Here is a 16,558-nt window from a genome sequence, read left to right as displayed (position 1 = left end):
TGTCTGTCCATCCATCCCTATCTGCCCCCTCTGTCCAGCCCCATGGCCCCCCGTCTGTCCATCCGTCCCTATCTGCCCCCTCTGTCCCGCCCCATGGCCCCCTGTCTGTCCATCCGTCCCCATACGACCTTCAGCCTGCCTAGCCCCATATACACTCATAGACTTTAAGGTCAGAAGGGACCATTATGATCATCTAGTCCGACCTCCTGCCCAACGCAGGCCACAGAATCTCACCCACCCACTCCTGTATCAAACCCCTGACCTGTGTCTGAGTTACTGAAGTTCTCAAATTGCGGTTTGAAGACCTCAAGCTGCAGAGAATCCTCCAGCCAGTGACCCGTGCCCCACGCTGCAGAGGAAGGCGAAAACCCCAAGGGCCTCTGCCAATCTGCCCTGGAGGAAAATTCCTTCCTGACCCCAAATATGGTGATCGGTTAAACCCTGAGCATGTGGGCAAGACTCACCAGCCAGACACCCGGGAAAGAATTCTCTGTAGTGACTCAGCTCCTACCCCATCTAACATCCCATCACAGACCACTGGGCATATTTACCAGCTGATAATCAAAGATCAATTGCCAAATGAATTGCCAAAATCAGGCTGTCCCATCATCCCATCCCCTCCATAAACTTATCAAGCTTCGTCTTAAAGCCAGATATGTCTTTTGCCCCCACTGCTCCCCTTGGGAGGCTGTTCCAGAACTTCACTCCTCTGATGGTTAGAAACCTTCATCTAATTTCAAGTCTAAACTTCCTAGTGTCCAGTTTATATCCATTTGTTCTTGTGTCCACATTGGTACTGAGCTTAAATAATTCCTCTCCCTCCCTGGTATTTATCCCTCTGATATATTTATAAAGAGCAATCAGATCCCCCCTCAGCCTTCTTTTGGTTCGGCTAAACAAGCCAAGCTCTTTGAGTCTCCTTTCATTCCTCGGATCATCCTCGTAGCCCGTCTCTGTACCTGTTCCAGTTTGAATTCATCCTCCTTAAACATGGGAGACCAGAACTGCACACAGGATTCCAGATGAGGTCTCACCAGAGCCTTGTATAACGGTACTGACACCTCCTTCTCTTTGCTGGAAATACCTCGCCTGATGCATCCCCAAACCGCATTAGCTTTTTTAACGGCCATATCACATTGGTGGCTCATAGTCATCCTGTGATCAACCAATACCTCTCCGTCCAGCCCCACAGCCCCCTCTGTCCCTCCCCATTGCCCCGTCTGTCCATCCATCCCCATACGGCCTTCAGCCTGCCTAGCCCCATATACCTCCCCGTCCAGCCCCACGCCTCGCATCTGTCCATCTGCCCCATCTATCTATCCCCAGCCACCCCCTCTATCTATCTATCCCCACCCCCCCTATCATTGGTGCTGTAGTTCAAAGGCACATCACCAGGGAGCGCTGGGCTGCAGGGAGCGGGGGTGGGGGGCTCCGGAGGGGGTGCACCCCCCTTACTGGGATGGGACTCATGGATGTGGGGGGCAGGAAAGAGCTGGTTCATCCTGTGGCTAATGGGGGTGCGATGGTCCCTGTTTCTGGGCTCATCTGTCCAGGAGGTGGCGGTGGGGGGGCTGCTAAACCACCATGGCCCATCTGTGATGCCCCTCACTCCCGACCCGCAGCCCCCTGCTCTCCCGGTGCCCCGCACTCCCGACCTGCAGCCCCCTGCTCTCCCGGTGCCCCGCACTCCCGACCCGCAGCCCCTGCTAGCCCAGCCCTGGGCTCCCCCCAGCCCTGCCGGTGCCCCTCACTCCCGACCCGCAGCCCCCGCTAGCCTATGAACAGGGGGTCCCAAAGCAGCTGCTGGCTGCTGAGCGTTCAGGTGGGGCCTGCGCTGCCCGGAGGCAGGTGGCCGGGGAGGGGCCGGGTGCTCGGCACGTGGCCTGGGCAGATGCGGCAGGATTAGGCTGGGGCCAGAAATAGACGTTTGGCTCTGGGATTAGGGGGCGGAGGGGAGGGAGATGGAGCCAGAGATATAGCACGGGGGAGGGGCTGGGGATGAATTCCCAGCATCAGCCCCTCCCCCAGTGCCCCTCACTCCCGACCCGCAGCCCCTGCCCCCGCCCTGCCGGTGCCCCTCACTCCCGACCCGCAGCCCCTGCTAGCCCCCCCCTGCCAGCCCAGCCCTGGGACCCGCAGCCCCTGCTAGCCCAGCCTTTGTATGGAAGTTTCCCCATCAAACTGATGACCAGGACATCACCAGCAGGGGGCAGCAGAGACACGGGGGCTTCTCCCTCCAGGGGGCGCCAGCGCTGACTCTGGGCGGGGAGTGAGGACTAGTAGTTGGAGCGGGAGACTGGGGCTGGGATCCAGGACTCCTGGGTTCTCTTCCTGGCTCTGGGAGTGGGAGCGGGAGCGGGGGCGGGGGAGGCTGGGATCCAGGACTCCTGGGTTCTCTCCCTGGCTCTGGGAGCGGGGGCCGAAGGGGTGAGGCTGGGATCCAGGACTCCTGGGTTCTCTCCCTGGCTCTGGGAGCAGGAGCAGGGGCGGGGGCAGCTGGGATCCAGGACTCCTGGGTTCTCTCCCTGGCTCTCGGGCGGGGGCGGGGGCTGGGAGCCAGGACTCCTGGGTTCTCATACCGTTTGCTAGCTGACTCTCTCCCCTGACTCTGGGAATAACGGTGGGAAGCCACAGCCAGCGTGATCCCAACGGGGAGAGAAGAGACACTGCGGGGGGGGGGCAGAGTCTGTGGGAGCAGCCCTGCCCCTGCTTGCCATAGAAACAGATATTTGCTGGTCCCCCCAGCTCAGCTCTCCCGGCTGCTGTAAAAGGTCCCCAAATTAGCAGGGGGGGGGGCGCAGAACTCGGGGTTGGGTTTCATTCGTCCTCCAGGTCAGAACCACTACTAGAGAGAGAACCCAGGAGTCCTGGCTCCCAGCCCCCCGGCACTAACCACCAGCCCCCACTCCCCTCCCAGAGCTCGGCGGGGGAGAGAACCCAGGCGTCCGGGAATGGTGCGGAGTAGCTGCAGGCTGGGCGGGGCTCCCAGTGACTTTCCCTCCCTGCCCAGCGGGTTCTGGGTCCGCCCCCAGAGACACCCCCCCCCGCCCCGGCCCGCACCAGCGCCATGGCCACCCGCTGGGGCATCTGCTCCGCCGGCAAAATCAGCCACGATTTTCTGGTGGCCCTGAAGACCCTCCCGGCCACGGAGCATCAGGTGGGCGGGGCCAGGCCAGCAGGGGCTGCGGGTCGGGAGTGAGGGGCACCGGCAGGGCTGGGGGGAGCCCAGGGCTGGGGGGGGGCAGGGGGCTGCGGGTCGGGAGTGAGGGGCACCGGCAGGGCTGGGGGGGGGGGCAGGGGCTGCAGGTCGGGAGGGAGGGGCCCCGGCAGGGCTGGGGGCATCTAGTGGCTCCCAACCCCCTCTAACCACTAGACCCCGCTCCGCTCTCAGAAGGGGCGCGGAACCCAGGCGTCCGGGAGCTGCGCAGACCCAGCCCTGCAGTCCAGAGTTCACAGGCTGGACTTTCCCCACCAACACCCCCCCGCCCCCGCGGGATCTGGATCTGTTCCAGTTCTGGCACCGAGCCCTCCTCCCCCCGCCAGCCCCAGGCCGTGGCCACCCACTGGGGCACCTGCCAGGCTGGGAAAAGCAGCCAGGGTGGCCTTGGGACCCCCCCAGGCGAGGAGGATCCGGGGGGACGACGACAGGGGAAATCTGGGGGGGTCCCAGCAGGGGGAGTTCTGGGGGGCCCAGCCCATGGCTCAGAGGGATCCTGGGGGATGGGGCTGCAGTGGGAGGGGTTTGGGGGAAGACTGAGAATAGATTAATGGGGGTCCTGGGGGGGCATTCAGGGGGCCCTCCAGAAACAGGGACTCAGGACTCCTGGGTTCCATCCCTGGCTCTGGGAGGGGAGTGGTGCCTGGTGGTTAGAGCGGGGTGGGATGGGAGCCAGGACTCCTGGGTTCTTGGCTCAGTGCTCGCTGACTGGGATGGGGGGTTAGTTCTGGGGGTACCTGGCTGCCTCACCCCCACTTTAACCCCCCCCCCCCACTCCAGGCTGTGGCCATCGCGGCGCGTGACCTCGCCCGGGCTCAGGATTACGCCCAGAAACACGGGATCCCCCGAGCGTACGGGAGCTATGAGGAGCTGGCGCGGGACCCCGACGTGGGTGAGTCCCCCCGGGGACCCCCATGGGACCTGACCCAGAGAGAAACCCCTGGGGGGCAGGACATGGAGCCTTTCCCCTCTAGGGGGCACCGGCTCCCACCCGGCCCCAGGGCAGGGACTGGCTGCTCGGGGGGGCGGGCAATGGGGCCCGGGGCCAGTCCCCTATGGGGACAGTGTGTGTGTCCAGGGATACCCTTGGGACAGGCTGAGACCCCCGAATGTGGGGACTGATCTGGGAGGGGTGAATGGCAGCACGAGGGATGGCCAGGAGCCAGGACGCCTGGGTTCTCTCCCTGGCTCTGGGAGGGGAGTAGGGATTAGTGGTTGGAGCGGGGGGGGCGGGGTTGGGAGCCAGGACTCCTGGGTTCCACCCCCATTTCCCACCTCCCCTGGCAGACGTGGTCTACGTGGGGGTCATACACCCCGAGCACCTGCCCGTGGGGCGGCTCTTCCTGGGGGCCGGGAAGCCGGTGCTGCTGGAGAAGCCCCTGGGGATGAACGCGGCGGAGGTGAGGGAGCTGGTGCAGCTGGCCCGGAGCCGCGGGGTCTTCCTGATGGAGGTGAGAGACCCCCCCCGACCCCCCCTGCAGCCCAGCGCCTCCCAGCACCGCCCTGGGGCAGCGGGGCCAGGCCTGGCCACCAGGGAGAGCGCCCCCTGCCGAGCCCCCACCCCGCAGCCCAGCGCCCCTGCCGAGCCCCCACCCCTGCAGCCCAGCGCCCCTGCCGAGCTCCCACGTCCCTCCGCAGCCCAGCGCCCCTGCCGAGCCCCCACCCCTGCAGCCCAGCGCCCCGCCGAGCCCCCACCCCGCAGCCCAGCGCCCCGCCGAGCCCCCACCCCGCAGCCCAGCGCCCCTGCCGAGCCCCCCACGTCCCCTGCAGCCCAGCGCCTCTGCCGAGCCCCCACCCCGCAGCCCAGCGCCCCACCCCTGCAGCCCAGCGCCCCTGCCGAGCCCCCGCAGCCCAGCGCCCCTGCCGAGCCCCCGTGCCCCCGCAGCCCAGCGCCCCTGCCGAGCCCCACGTCCCCTGCAGCCCAGCGCCCGCTGAGCCCCCACCCCTGCAGCCCAGCGCCCCCTGCTGAGCCCCCTGCATCCCCCTGCAGCCCAGCGCCCCCGCCCACCCTGCACTTACGAGTATGTTTGAAAAGGCCCCAGGTTCACAGTGCCTGGGAAAGCCGCCAGCTCCCTAGTTCAAGCGGGCGTCTGGGGCCGGGGGAATTCACAACATCTTGTGGCAGGGAGTTCCGCAGGTTGACTGTGCGCCATGTGAAGAAATACTTCCTTGTGTTTGTGTTAAACCCGCTGCCTGTTCATTTCATTGGGTGACTCCCTGGTTCTTGTGTTATGAGGAGTAAATAACCCTGAGATGGGGCTACGATGACCAGACAGCAAGTGTGAAAAATCGGGATGGGAGTGGAGGGTAATAGGCATCTATATAAGAAAAAAAACCCAAATATCAGGACTGTCCCTATAAAATCGGGACATCTGCTCACCGTAGACGGGCGACCCGATCTGGGTTTGGTTTGCATATAATATATTGCTCGTGTCACCCTCACAGCAAACGGAAACAAAAGCCACCGGATTCCCAAAGGAAGAAATGCAAAATTCATTCCTGCCATTCAAATAAAACCCAGCCCGACAATCCAGGGCAGGAATGTCAGAAAGGAACCCGGCCGTTAAACTGCCTTTAATTCATTCGCCGCGAACAAAGCGGGGAGAAAAGTTTCCGATTCCCCAGGTTGTCCGGTCTGGTTCCCCGGTTTCTTCCCGGGCGTTGCCAGGCGGCGCCCGTGGCTCTTTTGATAACTTCTTTCGCTGACTCAGATTTGAAACAAGGGTCGCTTGGCTACTAGCCGAACCAGACCGAACGCTCTCTTAGACTCATAGACTTTAAGGTCAGAAGGGACCATTATGATCATCTAGTCCAGGGGCAGGCAACCTATGGCCCGGGTGCCGAAGGCGGCACGCGAGCTGATTCTCAGCGGCACTCGCACTGCCCGGGTCCTGGCCACCGGGCCGGGGGGCTCTGCATGTTAATTTAATTTGAAATGAAGCTTCTTAAACATTTTAAAAACCTGATTTACTTTCCATCCAACAATAATTTAGTTCTATATTACAGACTTCTAGAAAGAGACCTTCTAAAAACGTTAACATGTATGCCCGGCACGCGAACCCTTAAATCAGAGGGAATAACTGAAGACTCAGCCCAGCACTGCTGAAAGGCTGCCGACCCCTGATCTAGTCTGATCTCCTGTCCACTGCAGGTCACAGAGTCTCACCCACCCACTCCTTTAACAAACCCCTGACCTAGGTCTGAGTTACTGAAGTCCTCAAATTGCGGTTTGAAGACCTCAAGCTGCAGAGAATCCTCCAGCCAGTGACCCGTGCCCCACGCTGCAGAGGAAGGCGAAAAACCTCCAGGGCCTCTGCCAATCTGCCCTGGAGGCAACTTCCTTCCTGACCCCAAATATGGCGATCGGCTAAACCCTGAGCATGTGGGCAAGAGTCACCCGCCAGCACCCGGGAAAGAATTCTCTGTAGTGACTCAGCTCCCGCCCCATCTAACATCCCATCCCAGATCTCTTCTCCTTATGGGGGTAAAACAGTTATGGGAACCAGGGCTTTGGACGGGGCTAAGATCTACCCGCGCGGTGCCCCTCCGGTGCTGCCTCGCGGTGTTACCGGGGCCCGTCTGCAGGGCGGCGGCGTGCCCCCCTCGGTAACGTGTCGCCGTTCGACACCTTAAGCTCTGGCTGCCCAAAGGAGGTTCCGGTTCGCAAGAGGAGCCGGCTCCCCCCGGCTCGTCCGGCCTCTGGCCGCGCCCGAGGACAAATCCCGTTAGTGGTTTACGCGGCACGAGGGAGCTGAGCAGGAGGGGGGGGGAGAGTGCGAATGGGGGAGTCTCTGGACCTGGCTGCCCTCCTGGGCCCCTGCCTGGCCCTCCGCGGCACGGCACCCCCAGGACCCACTCCCCTCTGTGTGTGTGTGTGTGTGTCCCCCCCGCCAGGCGTACTGGACCCGATTTTTCCCAGCCTCGGAGCGGCTCCACTCCCTGCTCTCCCAGGGAGCGCTGGGGGAGGTGAAGGTGGTGAGGGCCGACTTTGGGGCGCCCCTCTCGGGTTGCCCCCGGATGGTGCAGAAGGAGCTGGGGGGCGGCGCCCTGCTGGACATCGGCTGCTACTGCGTCCAGCTCGCCACCATGGTCTTCGGGGAGAGACCGGAATCCATCCTCGCCTCGGGCTTCCTCCAACCCACTGGTAACAGGGGCTGCGGGTCGGGAGTGAGGGGCACCAGCAGGGCTGGGGGGAGCCCAGGGCTGCGGGTCGGGAGTGAGGGGCACCGGCAGGGCTGGGGGGAGCCCAGGGCTGCGGGTCGGGAGTGAGGGGCACCGGCAGGGCTGGGGGGAGCCCAGGGATGGGCTGGCAGGGGCTGCGGGTTGGGAGTGAGGGGCACCGGCAGGGCTGGTTCTACGCTCCCGTCCTGTTCTCTCCTTCCCAGGCGTTGATGAAACGTCGTCCGTCATCCTGAACTACCGGGGAAGGCGCCAGGCCGTGATCACCTGCTCCATGCTGACCTGGCTGCCCAACCAGGCCGCCATCAGCGGCACCAAGGGCATCATCCAGGTGCCTGAGGGGGGAAACTGAGGCACGCAGAGGGCTGGGGACTCCGCAGCGTGGGACAGACTCCAGGAGTCCTGGCTCCCAGCCCCACCCCCCCGCTCTAACCACTGGATTCGTTGTTCCCCTGGCAGCTCCCGTCCGAGTTGTGGAGCCCGACTGAGCTGGTGGTGAACGGGCAGCACGAGGAGTTCTCCCTGCCCCCCCCGTCCCAGCCCCTTAACTTCCCCAAAAGCACCGGGCTTCGTTACGAGGCCCAGCACGTGCGCCAGTGTCTGCTGCAAGGTAACCAGGGTGGGGGGCACTGCTGGGGGGAAGGTCGCAGCGCCCGGCGTGTCCGGCGGGGGGGCACTGCTGGGGGGAAGGTCGCAGCGCCCCGCGTGTCCGGCGGGGGGCACTGCTGGGGGGAAGGTCGCAGCGCCCGGCGGGGCCGGCGGGGGGGCCCTGCTGGGGGGCCGGTCGCCGCGCCCGGCGGGTCCGGCGGGGGGGCACTGCTGGGGGGACGGTCGCAGCACCCGGCGGGGGGCACTGCTGGGAAGGTCGCCGCGCCCGGCGTGTCCGGCGGGGGGCACTGCTGGGCGTGTCCGGCGGGGGCACTGCTGGGGAAGGTCGCAGCGCCCGCGTCCGTGGGGGCACTGCTGGGGAAGGTCGCAGCGCCGGCGTGTCCGGCGGGGACACTGCTGGGGACGGTCGCAGCGCCCGGCGTGGCCGGCGGGGGCACTGCTGGGGGGACGGTCGCGGCGCCCGGCGTGTCCGGCGGGGGGGCACTGCTGGGGGGAAGGTCGCAGCGCCCGGCGTGTCTGGCGGGGGGGGGCACTGCTGGGGGGAAGGTCGCAGCGCTGTAGCCCCCAGCTGGGGAAGTGCTGGAGTCCTCAACTGGGGGCACTGCTCCGGGGAGGCTCGCAGCACCTCCCGTACTGACACCCCTCTCCCCACCCCCCAGGCCTGAAGGAAAGCCCCATGGTGAGCTTGGCTCACTCCGAGCTGGTGGCCTCCATCCTGGACGAGGTGCGGCGGCAGGTGGGGGTGACGTACAGCCAGGATCGGGCCTGACCCCCGCTGCCCGGGCATGGGCGTCGGGGCCGGGAAGCCCGGTGTTTTGGATGCGATTGGAGGGTGCAAGGAGCAGCCGCGGGGAGGTAACAGATCTCGGCTGCTGTGTGGCCTTTGACGTGGTGCCGGGCGACACGGTGGTTAAAAACCCCCCTGAGGACACTGGAAAATGAGCCCGTGAAATGGATTAAAACCCGGCTAACGGAGCGTCCCGACTGCGTCCCTGTGCCTGGGGCAGTGCCGTGGGGCGGGGGCGTTTCCTGCGGGGTCCTGGGCCCTGTGTAAGAAGCGGGAAGGATCCCGGTATTGTGGGGAACTTTCCTGGCTTATACCCGCCCTGGTGGGATTGGCTAGTGAAAGGATCTGAGTCCTCGCTCCCACTCCCTTTACCCAGGGCCCTGCCTGACCCCGAGGGCTCCCCTTCCTCCCTCCCGTGCGGCAGAGTCCTCATAAGCCCGGCAAGGCTGGGCCCAGGATCCCTGGGGGCTCAACCCCCAGTCTTGTCATGGTCACTTAGGACAGGGGCGAGGGTGTCCCCACTCCGGGGCTCTCTCTTTGCACCGGCTGCTTCCCGGACCCACTGATCATTACGTAGAGTTCAGAGCACCTACAGTTTATGAAACAGCAACTCATACAAAATAAAGCAAAGATGGGGAAGGTTAAAGGAAACCCCGTCGCCCCGCTCTGGGGCAGGGGGACGTCACAACCAGCGTCTCTGGGATGTCAGGGCCGTTCACTCTGTTCCTCACGCGGCCCAGGCCCTGGCGGGGCTGCAGGGACGCTGCGGGTCGGACACTCGCTCTGGCGGTGGCCACACGCCCTCAGGCTCGGGGTGGCAGGACCCTTCTTCCCAGCGTCGCCCCCGCCCCGTCGGGGTTACGATCCCCCTCCAAGTCTGGCCTGCAGGGCGCCAAGGGTGGGGGCATCTCCCTGCGCTGGGCCCACTGCCCAGGGTATCCCTCGCTCTCCCCAGCCGCTCACTGCACCTGGCTCCGGATGGCTCCAGCTCCAGCTCCAGCTCCACCTCCACCCTGCCTCGGCTCCAGCTCCCTGGGCTGCTTTTCTGGCCCCTCTGGATCCGGCCCAGCTCCACTCCCCGGCCCAGCTCGGCCCCCCTCTGTCTGACCCAGGGAATCCCAGCTCACACGGAGGAGGGGACCCCCCAGCCTCCTGACTCCCCGATTAGCCCGTCCTGTTCCTGGGGACTGTCAGTCTCAGGGTCCTGATTTCCCATCCACCCGTCCCCTTCCTGGTGCCACTGAGTGTTAGGAAGGGGGCGAGAGTCCCCTGCCACCTGCGCTAGTTCCCAGCCTTTAGTGAGGAGCTGAAAGACACCAGAACATCGTCCCCGGTCACGTTTCCCGCGGCCACACGACCGCAGGGGTGCGGGGGGGGGATGACGCCGGGGCAGGGACACGGAGCCAGGGGGTCGCTGGGGGCGTTTTCCTACGGCGACGTGTCAGCGTGTCCGTGCGGGAGCAGGGAATGCCGGCCGGCCGCAGGCCCGGGCAGGGCCGCCCAGAGGGCGGGGCAAGAGGGGCAATTTGCCCCAGGCCCCGCGTCCCGCAGGGGCCCCCACGAGTGTTTTCCGGGGCCCCTGGAGTGTTTCCCGTATTCCCGCAGGCATGCATGAGCCCGGGACGAGTGGACCTGCCGCAGGCATGACTGCGGAGGGGGCGCTCGTCCCGCGGCTCAGCTGGACCTCCCGCAGGCATGACTGCGGCAGGTCAACCGGAGCCGCGGGACCACGGCACCCGCCGCAGTCATGCCTGCGGCAGGTCCGCTCGTCCCGGGCTCCGGTCCACCTGCCGCAGGCATGCCGGCGGGAGCTCAACCGGAGCCAAATGCCGCCCCAGGGAAAGGGCGCCCACGCGCCTGCTTGGCGCGCTGGGGTCTAGAGCCGCCCCTGAGCGGGGGCCCCCCGCCGCCGAAGACCCCGGGCCCCCGGAATTCTCTGGGCGGCCCTGGGCTGGGGGTCGCCCCCCTGGGCAGCCGGGACAGATTTGGGGTGGGGGGGAGGGGAGGACCCAGCCGCACCTGAGCTCCCCGGGGGCTGACGGGGGATCCCCGCCTGGGAGCAGGGAGGGGGTTTGGCCTCTGGGTCCGGCCCGGGGGCGACGCTGCGCCCAGCTCTGGGGGCTGCAGTGCCGGGGGGAGGGGCCGGCGTGTTGGGGGAGGGGCGGGGGCAGTCTGGACTGAGGAGCCCCTCGGGTGGGGGAGGGGCGTTTTGGGGTCCCACTTCCTGTGACCCCTTCTCCATGGGATTATTTGGTGTGTGTGGGGGTCTCCCCTCATTTACATAAGAGAATATCAGGAGGTGGGCGGGGCTTGATTTGGCCCCGCCCCTTTCGGCGGGTTTAGCACCACTTCCGGTTTGGGTGCCCAACATGGCGGCGTTCTGGACGGCTACCGAGGTCACTTCCGGTCTGGATCTGCCTCTGATTCCCCTGTTGCGGTTTCCTTGTACGTCACTTCCGCCCTTCCTTACCTACGTCACTTCCGGCGACGCAGAGCCCTTAATGGCGGCCCCGGAGCCGCCTTCACTTCCCGCCCGTCCCGCGCTCACTTCCGCCCCTGCGCGCCGGAAGGGGAGACCCCGCGGCCTGTGCGAGGCGGAGCCTCTTTCCCGTGCGGCCGGCGAGCATGGCGGAGTTCAAGGTGCGCGCGGCTGAACCCCCAGGGCCTGTGGGGCCCAGGGGGCACGTGCGGGCGGGGCAAAGGAGCCCCAAAGGGGGCCCATGGGGCGGGGTGGGAGGGGCTGGGGGGCCGGGCCATGGGGCGGGTGGATGTATGGGTGGGAGGAGGTTCAGGGGACCTGGGGCCCTGGGGCAGGGGAGCTGGGGGCATGGGGAGGGCGGATGTATGGGGTGGGAGGAGGGGCAGGGGAGCTGGGGCCCGGGGGTGGAGGTGCAGGGGAGAGGGGGGGCCCTGGGGCGGAGAGAAGATTGGGCTGGGGGCTGAAACGGTGCTGAGGGGATGGGGGGGGCCGTGGGGTGTGGGGGAGACGATCGGGTTGGGCAGAAAGAAGGGGGGGGGGTTAAGTGGAACCTCCACTGTGTGAGAAGCGAGACTCCTGTAGTGGTACGTCGAGCTCCCCGGTGGGATCCTAGTGGTGCTGGGGGGTGGGGGGAGAAGGGTGCCAGCCCCCCCCCCCCAAGTGGCGGGACCCCAGAGCTGGCTGGTGCCTCCCCAGCACGAGCACCCCCTGGTCACCCTATGAGGTGGGACCTTGGACCCCCCAAACCAATGACCTTCCCCCTTCTCCCCCCAGGTTCTGGTCATCGATGGACGCGGCCACCTTTTGGGGCGCCTGGCGGCCATGGTGGCCAAGCAGGTCCTGCTGGGTGAGTGTTGCTGGGGGGGGGCGCCCCCAAGCCTGGGAACCCCTCCCGCCGCCTCGGTCCTGCTCCGGTGGAGGGGGTCTGTGATGATGCTCTCGGTGTTCGAGTCTCACGACCGTGAGAACACCTCGTCCATGCACTACCATCTGAGACTGCTCCCCGAGGGGCCAGGACGCCTGGGTTCTCTCCCCGGCTTTGGGAGGGGAGCAGGGTCTAGTGGGGGGGAGGCAGGACGCCTGGGTTCTCTCCCCGGCTTTGGGAGGGGAGCCGGGTCCAGCAGGGGGAGGCAGGACTCCTGGGTTCCCTCCCTGGCTCTGGAAGGGGAATGGGGTCTAGTGGGGGGAGGCAGGACTCCTGGGCTCACTCCCTGGCTCTGGAAGGGGAGTGGGGTTTAGTGGGAAGAGCCAGGACTCCTGGGTTCTCTCCGTGGCTCTGGAGGGAAGCAGGGTCTAGTGGGTAGAGTGTGGGGGGAGGCAGGACTCCTGGGTTCTCTCCCTGGCTCTGGGAGGGGAGCATGGTCTAGTGGGGGGAGGCAGAGTGTGGGGGGAGGCAGGACTCCTGGGTTCACTCCCTGGCTCTGGAAGGGGAGTAGGATATAGCAGGGGGTTGGGAGCCAGGACTTCTGGGTTCCCTAGATCTATGCCCCTTGCTAAGGGTGGGTCTCCGGACCCTGCTATTAAATGCTCCAGTCTCCTCTGCCTCTCCTACCGCCCCCGGCCTGAGTCCACGGCGACGGGCTCCATTCCCCATCGCTTGCGTGGCAAGACCCCAGCTCAGCCGCTGACCCCCGGCAGCGCTGGGCCTGCGTGGCCTGGACACCCCCCCCCCCGAGTCGCTGGGCCCGGGCTCCCCGCTGGCCGCGTGGCCTCGTTAACGTCCCGCTCTGCCTTCCTCCCAGGGCGCAAGGTGGTGGTGGTGAGATGTGAGGGCATCAACATCTCCGGGAACTTCTACCGCAACAAACGTGAGTGCCGGGAGCCAGGACACCTGGGTTCTCTCCCAGTGCTGGGGTGGTGGTGGGGGGGGGGGGCGGTTAAAGCAGGGGGAGCTGGGAGCCAGGACTCCTGGGTCCTTTTCTGATCCACCTTTTCCCTTGCAGTTTGGGTACTGGGCTGCCTGCCACCAGTTCCTCCTCCACGTTGTCTGTTGCAGGCAGAGAGCTCTGCCCGGGGAGGGGGCAGTGCCCCACAGTATTATGGTGGTGTTGGGGGCTGTACAGGTTTCCCCCCCCCAGCACCTGGGGTGCGGGACCCCCCTATGGAACTGAGCGCTGCACAGACCCAGGCAGAGACCGACCCTGTCCTGATTGGCTCACGAGCTCTGTACCCTGAGGGTGGGAGGGGAAACCGAGGCCCAGGGAGGGGGGCTGAGCTGGGCCTGGGACCCAGGCGTCCGGGAGAATCACTCCCCCGGCTGACCCCGCTCCGCTCTCGTTCCAGTGAAGTACCTGGCCTTCCTCCGCAAACGCATGAACACCAACCCGTCCCGCGGGCCCTACCACTTCCGCGCCCCCAGCCGCATCTTCTGGCGCACGGTCCGAGGTAACGACCCCCAGCGCTTGGGCTGGGCTTCAAGGGGACGGTACTGGGGGCGGGGGGCTGAGACCCACAGCACAGGGCACCTGAGCCACACCATGATCCATCTGCTATGGGCCCTGGGGGGGGCAGAGACCCACTGCGCAGTGTGTCCCAGCCACGCCCCTGTGGAGCCTGGGGGGGCAGAGACCCCCAGTGCGGTGTGTCCCGGCCACGCCCCTGTGGAGCCTGGGGGGGCAGAGACCCCCAGTGCGGTGTGTCCCGGCCACGCCCCTGTGGAGCCTGGGGGGGCAGAGACCCCCAGTGCGGTGTGTCCCGGCCACGCCCCTGTGGAGCCTGGGGGGGCAGAGACCCCCAGTGCGGTGTGTCCCGGCCACGCCCCTGTGGAGCCTGGGGGGCAGAGGCCCCCAGTGCGGTGTGTCCCGGCCACGCCCCTGTGGAGCCTGGGGGGCAGAGGCCCACAGTGCGGTGTGTCCCGGCCACGCCCCTGTGGAGCCTGGGGGGCAGAGACCCCCAGTGCGGTGTGTCCCGGCCCCGCCCCTGTGGAGCCTGGGGGGGCAGAGGCCCACAGTGCGGTGTGTCCCGGCCACGCCCCTGTGGAGCCTGGGGGGCAGAGGCCCACAGTGCGGTGTGTCCCGGCCACGCCCCTGTGGAGCCTGGGGGGCAGAGGCCCACAGTGCAGTGTGTCCCTGCCACGCCCCTGTGGAGCCTGGGGGGGCAGAGACCCCCAGTGCAGTGTGTCCCGGCCATGCCCCTGTGGAGCCTGGGGGGCAGAGGCCCACAGTGCAGTGTGTCCCGGACACGCCCCTGTGGAGCCTGGGGGGGCAGAGACCCCCAGTGCGGTGTGTCCCAGCCACACCCCTGTGGAGCCTGGGGGGCAGAGACCCCCAGTGCAGTGTGTCCCGGCCATGCCCCTGTGGAGCCTGGGGGGCAGAGACCCCCAGTGCGGTGTGTCCCGGCCATGCCCCTGTGGAGCCTGGGGGGCAGAGGCCCACAGCGCAGTGTGTCATGGCCGCAGCCATGGTCTCCTCTCCCTGCAGGGATGCTGCCCCACAAGACCAAGCGAGGCCAGGCCGCCCTGGAGAGACTGAAGGTCTTTGATGGGATTCCGCCCCCCTACGACAAGGTAACGGTGCCCCCTGGGGGCCGCGGGGGGGGGGGTGATGGGGGCCCCGTGTCCATGATGTTCCATCTACCTACATTGTTTGATGCTGGATGAGAAAAATCTTGACCCTGAGACACGCCAGACGCGCTCCTCTGCCCTCCACCCCGGCTCCTTCGTACCCGTAACCCTCTCCTCTCCCCCCACGCAGAGGAAACGGATGGTGGTACCCGCTGCTCTGAAAGTCGTACGCCTGAAGCCGACGCGCAAGGTACGTCCCTCCCAGAGCCCCCTTTCCGCGCGGGAGCAGGGGCGGGAGGTTGAGAGCGGATCGAAGGCGGCACCGTCATGAGGCAGGTAGTTCCACTGCCCGTCAGAACCAAGGACTCATCAAAGGCAAAACTCGGGGTGGGGGTGGGGGGAGTCATTCACCCATGGGACTACTTGCCACGTGATACCAGGGCAAACTCCCAGGCAATAAATTCATTTGCCAGTGGGGGGAACTGGCGGCCACATGATATTGGAGACCCCATTACCTCTGATGAATGGCTGTATTAGGCCGTGTGGTGTTAACCTGTGGGACTACTTGCCACATGATTCCTTGGTCTTTGATATCATGGGGCAGCTAGTGACCAGTCATGGAACGGCCTTGAGTGCAGGTGCCACCTGTCTAATGATGCCCTGGCCACACCCAGCCAGCAGCTGTGCCCTACCCTGCGCCGGGAGCTGGCACCTCGGGTGGTCGGTGATGATGCTAACTCACTTCTCTTTGAGTCTCACGACCATGAGACGACAACCTACATGCACTACCATCTGAGACCACCTGGGGGCACTGCACAGCCTGGCTTAGTTGGGATCCTGCAGGAAGGGGGCTGGTGGGTTAGAGCAGGGTACGGGGGGGGGGGCGGGAGCCAGGACTCCTGGGTTCTCTCCTGACCCGTCTCTCCCCTGCCCCCTGCAGTTCGCCTTCCTGGGGCGCCTGGCCCATGAGGTTGGCTGGAAGTACCAAGCCATCACCTCGACCCTGGAGGAGAAACGCAAGGAGAAGGCCAAGCTGCATTACAACAAGAAGAAGAAGCTGATGGTGAGTGTCCCTGGGGGGGTTATGGGGCCTCAAACAGCCCCCCTTTGAGAGGAGCCGCGTCTCAGCACTGGCTGGGGGGGTCCCCACATAGCCAGCTCCATGCACTGCCCCCGAGGTGGCTGCATCTCAGCACCGGGCGAGGGTTCCCCATATGACCAGCCCCAGTGCCCCACCCCAGAGGCGCCGCATTCCAGCACCGGGTCCCCGCATACCCCCCCACACACACGCAGGGGGATGGGCTCGTTTCCTGGGGGTCTGATTCCTCTTCCCGGGGCGTCTCTTCCAGAAACTGCGGAAGCAGGCGGAGAAGAACGTGGAAGGCAAGATTGCCAGGTACACGGACGTGCTGAAGCAGTTCGGGATCTTGGTCTGAGCCGGGAACCTCAATAAAACCAGCCCCTCCACTTCCCCCCCGGCCCCAGTGTGTGTCTTTCACGGGGCCCAGCTCCGGCCGCCTGGCTTGGGCGGCCGCGACGCTCCGGGGCTCGGCCGGGCCGATGAAATCCCCGTCCTGCGGCGCACAGGGCAGAGAACGAACCCGCGGCTTCGCGCCCCTCCCAGAGCGGCCCTGGGCTGGAAATCCACCGCGTGGGCGGCAGAGCCGACGGCGGCTCCCCGGCGCTGTTCGCAATTCGGACCTTGCTCTGGCTTCCTGCTGCCGGCTCTTTCTCGCCCGCCCGGTGCCGGTGGTTTCTTCCCCTCCCGTCGTTTCCCGGCTCCCC

General features: G+C 66.1%; 2 protein-coding genes and 3 non-coding genes across 5 annotated transcripts; all 5 read left to right on the top strand.

Moving 5' to 3' along the window:
• Positions 1–2,935: 2,935 nt before the first annotated feature.
• Positions 2,936–8,980, top strand: LOC120388324 (trans-1,2-dihydrobenzene-1,2-diol dehydrogenase-like). The gene is made up of 7 exons (XM_039510099.1): positions 2,936–3,157; positions 3,998–4,109; positions 4,505–4,668; positions 7,112–7,361; positions 7,603–7,727; positions 7,856–8,006; positions 8,665–8,980. Exons 1-7 carry the CDS (start codon positions 3,068–3,070, stop codon positions 8,772–8,774), a joined length of 1,002 nt encoding a protein of 333 aa, XP_039366033.1. The 5' UTR covers positions 2,936–3,067; the 3' UTR covers positions 8,775–8,980.
• Positions 8,981–11,284: 2,304 nt separating this feature from the next.
• RPL13A (ribosomal protein L13a) lies at positions 11,285–16,245 on the top strand. Its single transcript, XM_039510158.1, has 8 exons — positions 11,285–11,432; positions 12,046–12,118; positions 13,014–13,079; positions 13,555–13,656; positions 14,691–14,776; positions 14,964–15,023; positions 15,714–15,836; positions 16,123–16,245. Exons 1-8 carry the CDS (start codon positions 11,418–11,420, stop codon positions 16,207–16,209), a joined length of 612 nt encoding a protein of 203 aa, XP_039366092.1. The 5' UTR covers positions 11,285–11,417; the 3' UTR covers positions 16,210–16,245.
• Positions 12,192–12,271, top strand: LOC120388981. The gene has a single exon (XR_005590703.1). It is a non-coding gene; the product is annotated as a small nucleolar RNA Z195/SNORD33/SNORD32 family (small nucleolar RNA).
• Positions 14,824–14,893, top strand: LOC120388968. Its single transcript, XR_005590691.1, has one exon. It is a non-coding gene; the product is annotated as a small nucleolar RNA SNORD34 (small nucleolar RNA).
• LOC120388980 lies at positions 15,491–15,575 on the top strand. The gene has a single exon (XR_005590702.1). It is a non-coding gene; the product is annotated as a small nucleolar RNA Z195/SNORD33/SNORD32 family (small nucleolar RNA).
• Positions 16,246–16,558: the final 313 nt, after the last annotated feature.

Source organism: Mauremys reevesii, linkage group 22 (assembly GCF_016161935.1).
Source record: "Mauremys reevesii isolate NIE-2019 linkage group 22, ASM1616193v1, whole genome shotgun sequence".
Lineage (NCBI taxonomy): Eukaryota > Metazoa > Chordata > Testudines > Geoemydidae > Mauremys > Mauremys reevesii.
Note: the sequence above shows the minus strand (reverse complement) of the source record. Positions and strands in the feature narration are given on the sequence as shown.

Excerpts from the sequence above, each read along its gene's own strand:
- LOC120388324 (XM_039510099.1), top strand. The coding sequence starts at position 3,068 with ATGGCCACCCGCTGGGGCATCTGCTCCGCCGGCAAAATCAGCCACGAT. Across the intron at positions 4,669-7,111 it reads GCGGGGTCTTCCTGATGGAG|GCGTACTGGACCCGATTTTT; the intron begins GTGAGAGACCCC and ends CCCCCCCGCCAG. Across the intron at positions 7,362-7,602 it reads GGGCTTCCTCCAACCCACTG|GCGTTGATGAAACGTCGTCC; the intron begins GTAACAGGGGCT and ends TCTCCTTCCCAG.
- RPL13A (XM_039510158.1), top strand. Across the intron at positions 14,777-14,963 it reads TTCCGCCCCCCTACGACAAG|AGGAAACGGATGGTGGTACC; the intron begins GTAACGGTGCCC and ends CCCCCCACGCAG. Across the intron at positions 15,837-16,122 it reads ACAAGAAGAAGAAGCTGATG|AAACTGCGGAAGCAGGCGGA; the intron begins GTGAGTGTCCCT and ends CGTCTCTTCCAG.